Below are 14,821 nucleotides of genomic sequence, written 5' to 3'. Positions count from 1 at the left end.
GCTCAGCTGCTGGATGAGCTGCACTGCCAAGGTGTGGAGCATGGTAAAAAGATGAGAGTTGCTGCAGCACAGGAGAGGAGAAGCAGCATTCGTTTAACCCCTGGTGTGCTGGGGAGCCACGAAACCGTGTCCCATTCCCATTCTTTCCATGTTTGGACCAATACATAAACTGCTCTCCTATTTCCTTTGTTAGCTTTTTCACCACTTTTCCCTTGTAATTTCTTTACCAGCAGCCGTTTAAGCCATTTAGTTTTCCACAAACTGCTTTTTTTTCTGCTCACAGGTAATCTGATCCCATCCCCTGGTGAAATGTTGTGTTCCTCATTTCAGTGGCTTGGTCGACAGGAAGGTCAGGAGCTGGAGCTGTCTGGTTGGTTCTTATTCTGAGGACAGCTTGTAATCAAATGATGCCATTCAAATGATAAATGGGTTCTCTGCCTCCTGATATGAATTGGTTTGGGTTCTCAGGGGCTGGTCCATGGTGTTGTAGGATTTTTTCTGGTGGTCCTTCAATACTTTTCCCTGTTTTTGGGTGCTCCCTTCAGCTGGGGCTGCCTCAGTTGACTGCTTTTTTCTAATTACATCATCAAATACTTGAATTCCAACTGATTTCCCTGAACTTGTTCTAGCAAAACCCCCAGTGCTCTGATACACCCTGTACAGCACAGACAGTGACAGCAGATGTTGGAGTGGGCAGAGGGATGATCCCCCCCTTATTTTAGTGAAGTTTTCCCAACATTCTCCATTTGCTGTTTCCCTTTGCAGCTTCAGCCATTTCTGTTGCAGAGTCAGAGATCCTCAGCATGGGCTCTGCCTTCAGCTGTGCAGATTCCATCTGTGCAAGCAGGCAGAGCTTGGGGTGAGGGACAGAGGGAATCAGCCAATTCCTGCCCCAGGCAAGAAGAGCCAGGTACATTGTCCCCAGTTTGCCCCAGCAGTGTTAATTTGCATTTCTGAAGCTCCTCCTGGGTGCCTGGAATGCAGCTTCTCTTCCACAGCAGCCTTCAGCAGCCTCAGTTGTGCACCCCCCCCACCATCTGCTGCTTTTTTTTTTTTTCCTTCAAATCATCTATTTATTGTTTATGAGTTAAAGGGTCACCTTTAAATCTCATCTAGTTTTGAAAATTTTGAAAAACTCTAATCACTTGGTTTTTAAAATTTTAAAAGTTTAATAATAACAAAATGGTTATAAAAATAATAATACAATTAGAGTTAGGACAATTACAAGACAAAAAGAGCAAAGAATTACGGACGTCCAGATGCTCTCGGACCCTAAGTCAAGAAAAGCTTGACTTGTGAACAAAGGAAACACCCTTAAACCAAGACACTTGTTGCATATTCATACATCCTTCATGGTTATGCATACATCCTATTCTAAACAAGAAACTCTGTTGTATGTCAACTGTTCCCTTTAATCCCCTGGTGTCTTCAAGTCTGAGCAAGGCCTGAAGAAATTAGCTTCTCCTGATCAGAAGCCATAAATTCCTCTCCTTTGGAAGATTTAGGTGTTCTTCGAAGGGAGCATCTCATTCCTAAAAAGAAAACTCCCCCCACATACATAATCTCTATTTTAACATAATGTTGTAACCTAAAACTACACTTAACACAATACGTAAGGGAATTAATACAGCATAACTTTCTAGCATTACACATATAATATTCATTGTAACATTTGCGAAAAGCCAATCATAAATATGCATTTTTCACAATCCCACCTCTTACAGCGCAAGCCAAATGATTTATAAAGAATATTTCCTGTCCTCTTGCATTCTTTGGACTCTGTTGGTAATCAAATAAAACATGGGATTAAACAAAGAAGAAATATCAAAACACTTGTAACACATAAAAGGAAGAATCCTAATTTCTTCCACCATCCCATTCTCAATACATTACCCCACCTGCTAGTTTTTAACGTTATTTTCCCATTTTTGGACTGATACCTAGGTCATAACTTTTTTCTGATATCCTTTGTTTTTTCCAGGATGACATCCTCATTGCCATCTATTTTCAACAATCTGTACACCCCATTCTTTAGCCAATAAATAGCGTAAAGCCAACCTATTTTAATGCACTGCAGGTGATGTTTGGCTTTGCAGACTCAATATTAATTCCAATGCCTGAGCAGCTTTGTTTATTATCTTCTCTATAACTGCTTGGAGTCCTTTAATACGACTGAGGATATAATTTGGGGTTAACACAGAGCTAGACTGCTGTGCTTGTTTTACCTTTTTTTTTAACTAATTGTCTCTTTACCGAATCTTGGACTATATTTCTAAGATCAAATGTAAAACAAATCCGTCTCTCTCCTTTTGGACATTCCATGCCCCAAGTATTACTACTTTTCCCTAAGTTCTTTGTAATGTGATAATTTTCCCCCTTTTTCCTGCAGGTACTTAATTTGGACGGGTTATAACAGTGGCTGTTGACATGGGTGTGTGTGACAAAAAGGAACTTTGGTTTCTTTCCATGTGATACTTTCTGTAGCATTTGTGACACGATCTTGCTGCTATCTCAGAAGGGAAAAGACAACAAATGAGAGACAGAAACAGGAATGACAGAGGTCTGGCGTGGCTTATACCCCCACCTCCCCTGCCTGTGGGGCTGCTGCCCACAGCAGGTACGTGTGATCTTCTCGCTGCTGAGTACAGTGCTCAATCCAGGCTTGCCCTCTGTTTCCCTTGTCACTCCTTTTTTACTCATTTCCAGGCAAATTGTTTTTAACACCTTTTAACTGTGGTTTTCCACCATTCCTCAGGTATCTCTCAGTCCACAGGCATTGATAATCCCCATCTACAAAAGCAATTTATTACTTCAGTTTTTGAGGTCTTTCTCTATAGGGGATTGATTCAGTACTCAATACTTCTTGCCACGAGAACATAGATTTTGTGAGCTACAATGCCAATTATTCTCATAATTTAAACATTCACTTATAACCCAGCTGCCATGTCCAATATGAGGATGAATCAAATAAAGTATACAGCATAGTATTAATGGCAATTTCCCTTCTTGCCTGTACAAGCCACAGGCTAAGGCCAGACTATCAGAACTCTTTGACTCAAACACTCCCGATCCTCCTGTTTGAAGTGGCAGTGTTCCTCTGCCAAGGAGGTGTCGGAGGCGTCTCAGGGCTTATTCAGGCAGGGCTTAGAACCAGTGATGCAAGCTTTGCCTTATTTCTCAGTTAGGTGTTATTCTTTGTACCTGCCTTGGATCATTTGGGTCTTCCCAAACCATTACCACCCAGTCCTGGTTGAAAGTCAATTTGGTATCACCTGGTTTAGATGTGATAGTCCATTCCTCACGTTTCTTCACAAATTCTTTTATTTTGCTGGCATGAATTCACCCTCTTTTCCATGGTTGGGATTGCTGCTTTAGTAGTACCTGGAAAGGACTTCTTAATAACACAGTGTTAAAAGAAAAACAATACTGCATTAACTTTCACCATTAGTTTTCTTCAAAACTTTCTGGGTTTAACTAAAATCTTTTTCTGTTGCTGCTTCTTCTTCTTGTATCCAGCTGTGCTAATTGCTGCAGAGGCCAATTCTTCTTCTTGTGAGCTATAATTAGTTAAATAAAAAAAGACTAGCCCAAATTTAACACAAGATGTATCACATCTCTTGGTTTTTTGCTTTTTAGGCAACATCCAACTGTTTTAGTCTTACAGACCCATTCTTCAGAACAAAAGCCTCCTTTCCTTAACAACAAAAATCAGAAGGAAAAAAAAGAAGTCTTGTTTAAAAAAATAAAGCACATTGTGAGAGTCAGCTATCTCTGCTTTGATCTTATCTCTATTGGTGGTCCAGCTCTCCCTCTTTTTCACAGCTTTGCCTTTGACTGTACTTCCTCACTCCCCTCCCCTTGTTGTCACTCTGTCTAGCAGGAATGGGGGAGAACTTACAAATAGCTGCGGTATGGGGACTTTGGGGTGTATTTCGCTCTTTCTCTCTCTTTCCCTTTCTCTCTCTTTCTCTTTTTCTCTCTTCTTCTCTCTTCTCCCTTTCTCTCTGTTTCGCCCTCTTTTTCTCTCTTCACATTTCAACATCCACATTCCAATATCAGTCCACTTTCTAACATTAGTCCTACAGCCTGGAGAGGTGAGTCTGCCAATCACCTCTCCCTCCTTTTCCAACTTCCTTACAAATTTAATTACTTTTGTTATGTGTGTTCTGCAGGCCTTTAATTCACGGCACCCTCCACCAAGGGCTACCAGCTACCCACAGCTGACAGTGCTAAAACTAAAGACTTATTTTGCTGTCACAATTTTCCATTCACAAGCTTGAAAGGGTTGTAGGAACAAGGTAAACAAAAACTTACTTCTGAAGTGATCTTGCCTGCAATAAAAAATTTAAGGCAATGCTTGTTAGTGCAATATAATTTGCAAAGAAGCCAAGGTTTGATTTGGGAAGGGCATCTGAGGACACAGAGCATGAGTTTTACAAATCTATAATTTGAAGAGGGAATAGACAAAATGTGGATACAGTGGGGGAGACAGCAAGTAAGGAATTTATCTCTGCGATACTCTCTTTTTGACTGCCAGGAGACACTCTCTGAAGAGGTTCTTACAGTACAAACAATAACTGGATGGGAAGAGGCACTCTTGAATTTAAGCTTTGGTGTCAAAGTAGGAAACTGCCCCTGAGCACTGCAGTGCTGGAGCACCCTGCCTGCAAACTCACCAGAGGCAAGCCACTGCTGCCACGCTGCAGGGCTGCCTGCAGCACAGAGGGAACCATGGCCAAGCCCTCCCTGCAGGCCTGGGTAATCCACACAAGGAATCACAATTGCTTCATAGCTCTCTAACTAATTCAAGAAATAGGAAACTGTAGTAAACAGAGATCTCCCTCACCATCTTTTTCATATGTGTGTGTCACACACCCACTGTGATGCTGGAAGTAACAAATTGTTTACATTAGAAGATACTGAAACTTTTTCTTCATTTAGATTTGTAGTTTCCCTTTTCTATATGTAGCCACCTCCCATTCTGGGAAAAAATGAGCCCTATTTTTTTACAAGTGTTTTGTATGCACAATTTTATTTGCTGTTCTAGATACACTGCAAGTAGTTAGCACTTCCAGAAAAACTAGCAAACAAACAAAACAAAAAAACTAAGAAAGCAAAACACATTTGGGTACATGAAAAAGGACTGGTTGGAAGGAAAATTGTTTCTCATTGACCTACCAAGCAGTTGGTGTTACCTTTAGTTTAACTTTACACACTGAGAACACTTGATTGAACAGCCTGCACTGACTCAAATTAATAGCAGGTTTTGCTATGTCACAGCTGTAAACTAGTTTTTCAATCCTAGAGTACAGTAAGTTATGTATTTCAAGATAAAAATCACAATGCAAATTGGAAGAAATTTAGTACTGCATCAGGTGTGCACACAATTAATTTACCTCTAGAAGTCAGTTTATGACTTTCCTCTACTAGGATTGCAGTAGCTGCTATAGCTTGAATACACACTGGCCAGCCTTGATTTACTGGATCCCACATCTTTGATAAATAAGCCACGGGTCTCTTTACTCCTCCCCACTCTGGAAACAAAACCCTATGAGCTACCCCCTTTTTTTCATTTACATACAAATGAAAGGGTTTTGCTAGTGAAGGTGAGCTTAAAGTTGATATTGGGGCTAGTTTTAACTTTTTTCTTAATTTTTCATTATCCTTTTTGATCCATTTTATATCATCTCCCTCTGTCAATTTTTTTTATTCAAAAATTTTACTGCCTGTGTATATCCTTCAATCCACAATCTATAATATGCCAATAATCTGAGTATCTTTCTGATTTCCCCCTTTGAAGAGGGAGGGGGAAGGGATAGAATCCCTGTGTTTCAGTCTGGGTTGAGCTTCCAACTACCCTTCCTAATCAAGTGTCCAAGATATTTTACCTCTGATTCTACAAATTGCAGCTTCCCTTTTGATACCCTTAATCCTTTTTCCCCAAGAAAATTCAAAAGCTTTATAGTAGCCTCTCTAACTTCAGCTTCAGCTTCCCCAGAAAGTAAAAGATTATCCACATATTGGATAATTTGTATTTCAGGGGGAGTGTGGAAAGTTTGTAGTATTGTTTCTAAAGCTTGTCCAAATAAGGTTGGGGATTCTGTAAGCCCCTGTGGTAGTTTTGTCCATCTTAATTGCTGTTTTCTCCAGTTAGTGGGTCCTTCCATTCAAAAGCAAAGATAACTTGCTCTCCTGGGCTAATGGGCAAGCCCAAAAGGGATCTTTAAGGTCCACTACACTAAACCACTGATGCTGGGGAGGAACTTTACTGAAAAGAGTATAAGGATTTGGTACCACTGGATAGCGGGTCTGAGTTCCTTTGTTAACCTCCCTTAAGGCTTGTACCAGTCTATAGCTCCCGTCAGGCTTCTTTACTGGGAGTATTGGGGTATTATGGGGAGACATACAAGGTTCTAATGTCCCATCCTTTGTTAGTCCTTCTATTACTGGCTTTAAACATTCCCGTCCTTCTAAAGATACAGGATAGTGCCGTACATGTATGGGACAATTTTTTTTTCCTCAGTTGTAATCTTTATGGGGTCAATATTTAATCTTCCCCTATTTCCCTCCCCAGCCCAAACTTCCTTGTTAATTCTTCTTCCATCCTCCTGGCCTAGTTTTAAAAGTCTAGCTGTCATCTTCCCATCTTCTGGAACAACCCCTATTCCTAATTTCACCTGTAAATCTTGTCCCAATAAATTGCTACCTGCCCCTGGGACCAAGAAAACATCTCTCATCCAAAATTTAGTTTCTCCTTCTATTACCACATTTTTAATAACGGGTACTGTGAAACTCTCCTTTTGCTCCTGTTACTATTACGGTATCTTTGCTTACACTATAACCTTTTGGAATATTTAACAGAAAGGTTAATTCTGCCCCTGTGTCTACCACAAATTCCAATTCTTCTTCTTGGGGTCCCACTCTTGAAATTATCTCAGCATTCCCCACCTGGACCCCACCTGCGCCCCCCCTCGGCCCCATGGCCCCGCGAGGGGAATTTGGGGAGGTGGGAGTGGGGCAGCGCCAAGGCCGGGCCCCCCCGCGCTGTCCTGGCGGGAGCGGCTGCAGTGGGGACCGAGTGCGGGCGGGAGCGGCCGAGAGCCCAGCGCTGCCCCAGCCCGACCTGCCCCAGCTCCATCCCTGCCCCTGCGCTGGGATGCTGTGGGGCTGGGGGGAAGAGGGAGCCGGCAGTGGGTGCTGGGCCTGGGGGCAGGAGGAGAAGGGAAGGAGAAGCAGGCTTGAGGAACAGAATGGTCAAAGGATGCAGGTGGCAGGAGAGGGTGGGATTGTGCAGGAGAAGGAGGAATAGCAGGAGCAAGAGGAGTGTGAGGAAGAGCAGAGACACAGGAGGAGGAGGAGAAGGAGCAGAAAGAGGAAGCAGCAGAAGGTTCTGCCCCTCCCTGTGTCTGCAGCCTCCCCCCAGCCCCAGGAGCGCTGCTCCCCCCACATGTAGCAGGTGACTGTGGAGGGGTATCCACGATTTTCAGGGGGTGAATCTTGGTGTTTCTGAGCTTTCTTGGGTTAAATGTTGGTGCTTTGGTTTTATGTGGCAGCTGAATCTTCCTCTTTTGAAGGAGGTTTTTGCTGACTTGTGATGTTCAGGGAGTTTTTGATTTGTGTCTTGAAGTTTGTGGGATTTTTGGTCTGAATCTTGGTGTTTTGGAGGTTCTTACAGACACAGGATTCCCAATGACTTCCTGAGATGAACTTGGGCAAGGAGGAACCTCCAGTCCAAGGAGCTCTTCTCTTGTTTTTCCCTCAAACCAGGATTTGTCTTTGCCAGGGCTTGGCTGGATGGAGGAGGAGAAAAAGCCCCGGAGATGCTGCAGGAGGAAGAGCTGCAAACCCAGCCCAGGGAGCTGCAGGGAGGAAAGAGCCTCCTGAGCCAGGAAGGCGGGCGGAGATCCAGCCAGAGCTCAGAGCTGGTGGAGAAGCCTCATGGCAGGGAGAAGCCCCACAAGTGCTTGGAATGTGGGAAGGGTTTCAGCCGGAGATCCAACCTGATCGAGCACCAGAGGATCCACACTGGGGAGAGGCCCTACGAGTGTCCCCAGTGTGGGAAGAGGTTTCGGACCAGCTCCCATCTCCTCGTACATGAGCGGATTCACACAGAGGAGAGGCCCTACCGCTGCCCCGACTGCGGGAAGGGCTTTCAGCACAACTCCAATCTCACTGTGCACCGGCGCATCCACACTGGGGAGAGCCCCTACGAGTGTGGGAAATGTGGGAAGGGCTTCAAAGACATGTCTGGCCTGATCCAGCACCAGGTGATCCACACTGGGGAACGGCCCTATGAGTGCTTGGAATGTGGGAAGAGCTTTGGGAGGAGCTCAGGCCTGAGAACACACCAGCGCATCCACACTGGGGTGAGGCCCTACGAGTGTCCCCAGTGTGGGAAGAGGTTTCGGACCAGCTCCAGTGTCCTCCTACATGAGCGGATTCACACAGAGGAGAGGCCCTTCCGCTGCCCCGACTGCGGGAAGGGCTTCAAGCAAAGCTCCAGCCTCGCCGTGCACCAGCGCATCCACACCAGGGAGAGGCCCTATGAGTGTGGGAAGTGTGGGAAGAGCTTCTCCATGAGCTCAAAGTTGATCAGACACCAACGGAGGCATCACTAAAGGAAGTCCTGTGAGTGCCCCGAGTGTGGGAAGTGCTTGGAGTGAGGGAAGAGAGTGAGGGAAGAGTTTGGTGTGCTGCTGCAGCTCCATCCCCCATGGGAGGATCCAGGCTGGATGATCCCCAGTGACCCCCGTTGGGCAGAGCCCTGGTGCCCCCATATGGGGAATAAAACAGAGAGTAAAGCAATGGAGCTGATCAAGGGGCCCGATATCTGAGGCCTGACTGAGCAGAAACTGTGGGAGACACAGACACAGTTTCAGTCTCCCTGGGCAAGAAGTGACCAGAAAAAATGGTGTGAGTCTTTGTGATAAGATAAATGTTCCCAGGTTACTGGATGTCTCGAAGAATGTGTAACCAATGGGAAATTGTTACCAAAAACAGAGCCCTCTATAAGCACCATACAAGTCAATCCCTGTATAAACACCTGGTACACTCAATAAAATTGGCTTTGCTCTAAACTGGGATGTCCCCGTCTCTCCATGGTGGATAACCCTGTTGTGGGTGATCCCCGTTGGGTGGGGGGAAGGTGCTGGAGGGATTTCTTTCCCTTCTCCTGGTGCTGCCGTGGTTTGGTTGGTAATAAATTCCCTCCCTGTGCCCAGGCCGGGTCTGTTGTCCCCGTGCCGGTGCTCGGGGCGGGATCTCTCCCGTTCCTTCTCTGCACTGCCGGGCCTCTCCTCAGCCAATGAGAGAACGCGGTGGAGAAGAGTCAGCCAATGAGAGCGAGCGGGGCTGATGACTCACCAGTTGCCGGGCAGACCCGCAGCAGGCAGTGTTCCCCACCTGGACCCGCCCTCCCTGCCCAGGGCCGGCCCCGCCGTGGGGTCCCCCCAAGTCCCTCCCCAGTGCCCCCAGGAACTGGGCTGGGTTTAACTGGGAAGCTTTACTGGGAACACTGGGAGCAGGGGGCAGGGGCAGAGTGACAGCAGGGCTGGGGGACACTCGACCCCCCCAAAATCAGCATCATGATGGAGCGGGGATCCCGGCCGGGTCCGGGGCCACGGGGAGGGGCTCTCACTGCCAGTGGCTCAGGAGCTCTGTGGGCAGAGTAAAGGGGGTGACACCGGGCTGGGGGCCCCGGGGGGACCATTCACATTCTGGGGGAGGTGGGATACGACTCACGGGACCCCCCTTTCTTGTGCAGGTAGAACCAGATCCCCAGTGCCAGGAAGATGAAGCCCAACTTGGAGTCTCCAGTTCCTGCCAGCATCTTGCTGTGGCAGCATCCAGCAGCATCTCTGGGGTCTCCGCAGGGGTCAGGACCCCCCAGAAACTCTCACAGGCACCCAGGCCCCTCCAAGCACCCTCCAGGTTGCTCCCAACCTACTCAGGACCCCTGAAACCTCCCTCTTGATCCCTTCCTCACCTTCCCAGGACCCACCAAAGCCCCTCCTGTCCCTCTCAGTATCCCACAGCCTCCTTCCAGTTGCCCCCCACTGCTCCAGGACCCCCAAACTCTCTCTCATTCCCTTCCCAGCCCCACCAGGGTTCATCCAGACCCCTCCCAGTCTCTTCCCAGCAACCAACCTTGTCCCAATCTCTGCTCTTCCATCCCCAATCTCCATCCAGCTCCTCCAGGCTCACTCACATCCCTCCCAGTCACACCCAGCACAACCAAACTCCCTCCCAGTGTCCACCAGGACCCCCAGAACCCCATCCCACCCTCCCCAGTATCCTTCAAACCCCTTCTTAGCCCTTCCAAACCCACAACCTCCTCTCCCAGTTGAAACCAGGCTCTCTCCAACTCCCTCCCAGTTGAAATCAGCACATCCCAGTGGCTGTCCCAGTGCCCCCAATTCCTCCCCTGTATCCCAGTGCTGGCTCAAGGGGTGCTCCAGGCTGACGTGCTGCACCTGGCAGGTGGAGGTGAGCCCGGCCCGGGTTGGGGTTTCCAGCAGCACCAGGAGCTGGTGGGTCCAGTCCCAGTTGGGGACCATGTCGGTGGCCACCACAGAGAGCTCCTGCTGGCCCTGGAACCACCTCAGCTGGACGTGGGCCGGGTAGAAATCCACCAAGGAGCAGAGCAGGTGGCCGGGGCTGGGCCGGGAGCTCGAGGGCACCAGCGAGATGGACACGCTGGGGGTCACTGGGAGAGAGCGGGGACACACTGGGATCAGCTGGGGGGAACTGGGAGAGAGAGGGGAGGGGTGGTGTGGCCTTGGGGCAGACTGGGAATGGACTGAGAGGGACTTGGAATGAACTGGGAAAGACTGGGATGATACTCAGAGAGAGGGGAGGGGATGGGGGGCACTGGCAGAGGGTGGAGATCTCGGAGTGAACTGGGGAGGAACTGGGAATGGGCTGGGAAGGAGTGGGAGGGACTGGGGCGGCACTGGGAGGAACTGGGAATGGGCTGGGAAGGAGTGGGAGGGACTGGGGCGGCACTGGGAGGAACTGGGAATGAAGCGCGCGGCACTGGGAGGCCGAGTCCAGCGCGGGGCACGCGGCGCTGCGGGTCTGCCTGGCAACTGATGAGTCATCAGAGACTCGCGCTCTGATTGGCTGAGAGGCGGCAGCGCCACGCCAGGCTGAGATGGACAGCCGGGAGGCGCTGGGAGAGACTGGGATGGACTGGGAGAGCCACGGGGGTCAGTGGCAGGGACAGAAGGTCTCGGGGATGGGCACAAGGAGGGCTGAGGGCTCTGGGGCGATTCCCAGGGAGGTTTTGAGGGGCCTCAGGGTCATTGCCAGAGCAGGGCTCGAGGGCACACGCTGTGCCCCACGCTCACCTCGGCGCTCCGTGAGGAACGGGCTGAGATACTCGTGGTTGTACCGGCAGAGCCAGCCCACCGCAGTCCTTCTTTGCTCCATAACGTGCGGGTCGCTGTTGCAGTACCTGGCTGCTGTCCCTGGAGTATCTGTCCCGTGGTATCTGTGGATACCATGCAAAGGCCTTTTCTGCTTCTTTACCCTGCACTCTCCTTGTAGCAGTTCAGGCTGGAACAAATGGCTCCCAGAACAGGGACCTTGGGCAGTTGTCCAGTCCCGGAGAGCGTCTCCTGAAGGTCATCGGATCTGGGATCTTTGGGAATTCAAGCGTCGTTTGGGACCAGCTCCAGGAGGAGCTTCTTCCTTCGCTTTGTGAGGACTGTTTCTCCTGGCCTGTCGGCACCCCTTTGGAATTCTGAGGGAAGGCTGCCGCTTTGGAAGGGAAGCTTTCAGAATCCAAAGGACCGGCAGGAGCCCACCAGCCCCCTCGAGGTTTCGCTTTTCCTTTGTGTCCCTCGCATTGGTGAGTACTTGCAGCGTGGGCTGCCAGGTGCCCGGGGGAGAGCACTACACATGAACACATTTATCTTAAGTTAATCCTTTTGCCTCGTGGGGGGGAATTTTGGGTTGTTTGGGGAACATGGACAATCATTTATCCCCAGCTCAACGAGAGATTTATATTCAGATTAAAGCAACCTTAGTACTAGGGAATGTTTCATTTAAAAAGAGGGATCTTAAAACTTTTGTTCAGTTTTTGTTTGAGCACTTTCCTGAGGCTTCCCAGGAAGATGTTTTGTCACTTTCATTCTGGGGGAAAGTTGGGTGATGCATTTATGATATACAAGTGGGTGGAAATTATAAAGTGGGCAAGTTTAATCCTATTTTCAATTTGATTTTTAAATTAGTAAAGCCTAAGTGAGAAAGTTGGGTCCCTGGTTCTTCTTCCCCGTGTTACTCCCTCCCTGATCCTAACCCTGCTTCCCCTATGGGTGGGATGGGAGCCAGACCCTGCCCACGGGCACAGGGCTGTCACCTACTCCCTGCTGCCTCCTGCCCCACTCAGTCCCTCTCTCGGGCTGGCCCTGGCCACTCCAGCCCGAGCCTTCCCCGCTCCCTTGTCCCCGACTGCCCTGTCCCCAGTTTGGTCCCCAGCTCCAGGAATGTCAGTTGTACAGCCCCGCCTCGGGTCCCTCCCCTGCGCTCGCAGCTGCGTCGATGGTGTCACCGTCGGGACCAGCCCCTTCTGTCCCCTGCCCACATCCCCGAGTGGGCCCTTGAGGGTGGTTCCCTCCTTCTCCAGCCCATCCCGGTTCCCACGCCGCGGAACCGAACGCGGGCCTGGCTGGAAGCCCGCCATGCTGGCCTGCAGGCCCCGAGTCACCGGGCCCCACCGCTCCGCCGGAGGCTGCGCGCTCCAGCCCGCCCTGACCCACCTTCCGAAGAGGATGAGGACGGCGGCACCCCGGCAGTAACAACAGGCCGGGAGGAGGCTGGACACGGATCAGGGAGGAGCCCTGCGGGATGGGGACCTGGACTTGGTGAGAGATCTCGATTGCCTTGCGGCGCCTGTCGTCATTAAACGGGGAAAGGAGCCGCGATGGGAGCGGATTCCTCACACTGAGGTGAAGGAGTTGAGAAAAGCGGCCAGAGACTATGGCCGCAATTCTCCATATTTTAAAAATGTATTGGACTAAACTTTCACAGGACATACCTTAATTCCCCATGCCTTCCATTACATTACCACTGCACTATTGCAGTGGAAAAAACTTTTAAAGCCAATCCTATCCAAGTATGACTTGAGTGAAGTTTTAGGCGAAGGCCAGGAAGGCCCTGAGGCTTTGGCAGGAGAGGGGGAATTCAGCAGACCAGAGGATCAGGTCATGCTGCCCAACAATGTCTTAGATGACATCAAATCTGCTGCAAAGACTGCTCCTTTAAAAATCCCTGGTGGAACCACCCTTGTCCAAAACTTTTCTTCAATCCATCAGGGGGTTGAAGAGACATTTGTTAAGTTTGTTGACCACCTCCCAGAGGCCATCGATCGCCAAATTGATAATGTAGAGGCCAGGGATGAACTCCTGGGAAAAATGGCAATGTCTAATGCCAACCCGGAAACCAAAAAGCTTCTCGGAGCTCTTCCCCAAGATCTAGAGCCAACCATCCCACAGATGGTCGACACCTGCACTAAGGCCTCTTCTTCAGAAACTGCTTTAGCCCTGGCCGTGAGCAAAGGGGTGGGGGAGGCAGTGGTGCCCATTAACAACGTGAGGTGCTTGAACTGTGGCCAGTTCGGCCATTTCCAAGCAAACTGCCCTCACTGGCCTCCTGTGCACTTTAACTCACCTCGCTGCCCTCTCCAGAACACCTAGAAATGATCAGCCCTCGCAGCGTCCGGGAAACGGGCGGGGAGCGCGGCGCGGTCCCGCACGGAGACAACGAGCGGCAGCCGCGGCCCCGGGGCCGAGGGCGGGCGGGCGAGGCCGGCGGGCGGGCAGCCCCGCCGGGGGCGGCTCAGAACCGCAGTCCTGGGGCGAAACTGCCGCCCCCGCCCCGCTGCTGCTCCGGAGCTCCTGCGCCCGCAGCGTCCGCGGGCACCGGCCGGGACAGAGCCGGGAAGGAGAAGGGGCCGAGCCTCGGCGCGGCCGCCAGCGCCGGGAGCGGGACGAGCCCCGCACGGCAGCGCCCCAGCACCGGCGCCACGTCCAGCATCACCAACACACACGCAAACCCGCTGGCCAAGGTGAAAAAGTCCTTGCCATGAACGTTCTGGGGACAGGAAATGGTTCAATGTCAAAAACAGATACGGTTTCATAACCCTGAATGATAACAAACAAGATGTGTTTGTTCAACAGACTGCTATAAAAAAGAATAACCCCAGGAAATAACTCCACAGTCTAGGAGATGTAGAAATTGTGGAATTTAATATAATACAAGGAAGAAAAAGCCCCCAAGCAGCAGATGTGACAGGACCTGGTGGAGTTCCAGTGCAAGGTAGCAAACATGCACCAAACTGCAAACCTGCGAAATATTACCCATGTCATGGAAGTCCTCCACACTCCTACCGGGGAAATTAAACCTAAAACCAGCAGCCAAATCCCAGCAACAGCCCAAAAGCTGAAAGAGCACAGAACACCGATAAGCCACCTTCCATCCAAGACTCCACCTCCATATCAAAACAACTTTCCTGTCTGATAAGTCCCACTTCTTCTAATACCCTTCCCCAATTCCTGTGGCCTCCCTGCCCCCCTCCCACTTTCCCTGTTTCCTTTCCCTTGTCCTATTACCCCTTTTTTATGTTCCCACAAATTCCTACCTCCTTTTCCCTCTTTCCATGGCCTCCCTCCACTAGTCCCTTTCCCCAGAGTTCCTTCATAATACCTGAAGGAGTGTAATTGGTGGGGAAGAAAGGAAAGTTTTCCTAAATTAACCATCTTTTTCTTAAAAAGTAATGATTTCTATTTGGAGTTTCCAACAGGCACACCACCACCTACAT

The 14,821-nt window shown here is 49.8% G+C and overlaps 1 protein-coding gene and 1 pseudogene across 1 annotated transcript in view; one reads left to right on the top strand and one right to left on the bottom strand.

The window, feature by feature from the left end:
• LOC144248830 (uncharacterized) overlaps positions 1-14,821 on the top strand; it is a 63,336-nt gene that overhangs the window by 25,387 nt on the left and 23,128 nt on the right. Inside the window, 1 exon segment of the mRNA XM_077790812.1 lies at positions 8,018-8,623. Coding sequence (XP_077646938.1) covers positions 8,018-8,623 — 606 coding nt within the window.
• On the bottom strand, positions 9,710-11,632 carry LOC144248825 (class II histocompatibility antigen, B-L beta chain pseudogene; annotated as a pseudogene).

Source organism: Lonchura striata, unplaced genomic scaffold (genome assembly GCF_046129695.1).
Source record: "Lonchura striata isolate bLonStr1 unplaced genomic scaffold, bLonStr1.mat Scaffold_92, whole genome shotgun sequence".
In the NCBI taxonomy this organism is placed as follows: domain Eukaryota; kingdom Metazoa; phylum Chordata; class Aves; order Passeriformes; family Estrildidae; genus Lonchura; species Lonchura striata.
The sequence above is the reverse complement of the archived record's forward strand: the minus strand, read 5'-3'. Positions and strand labels throughout refer to the sequence as shown.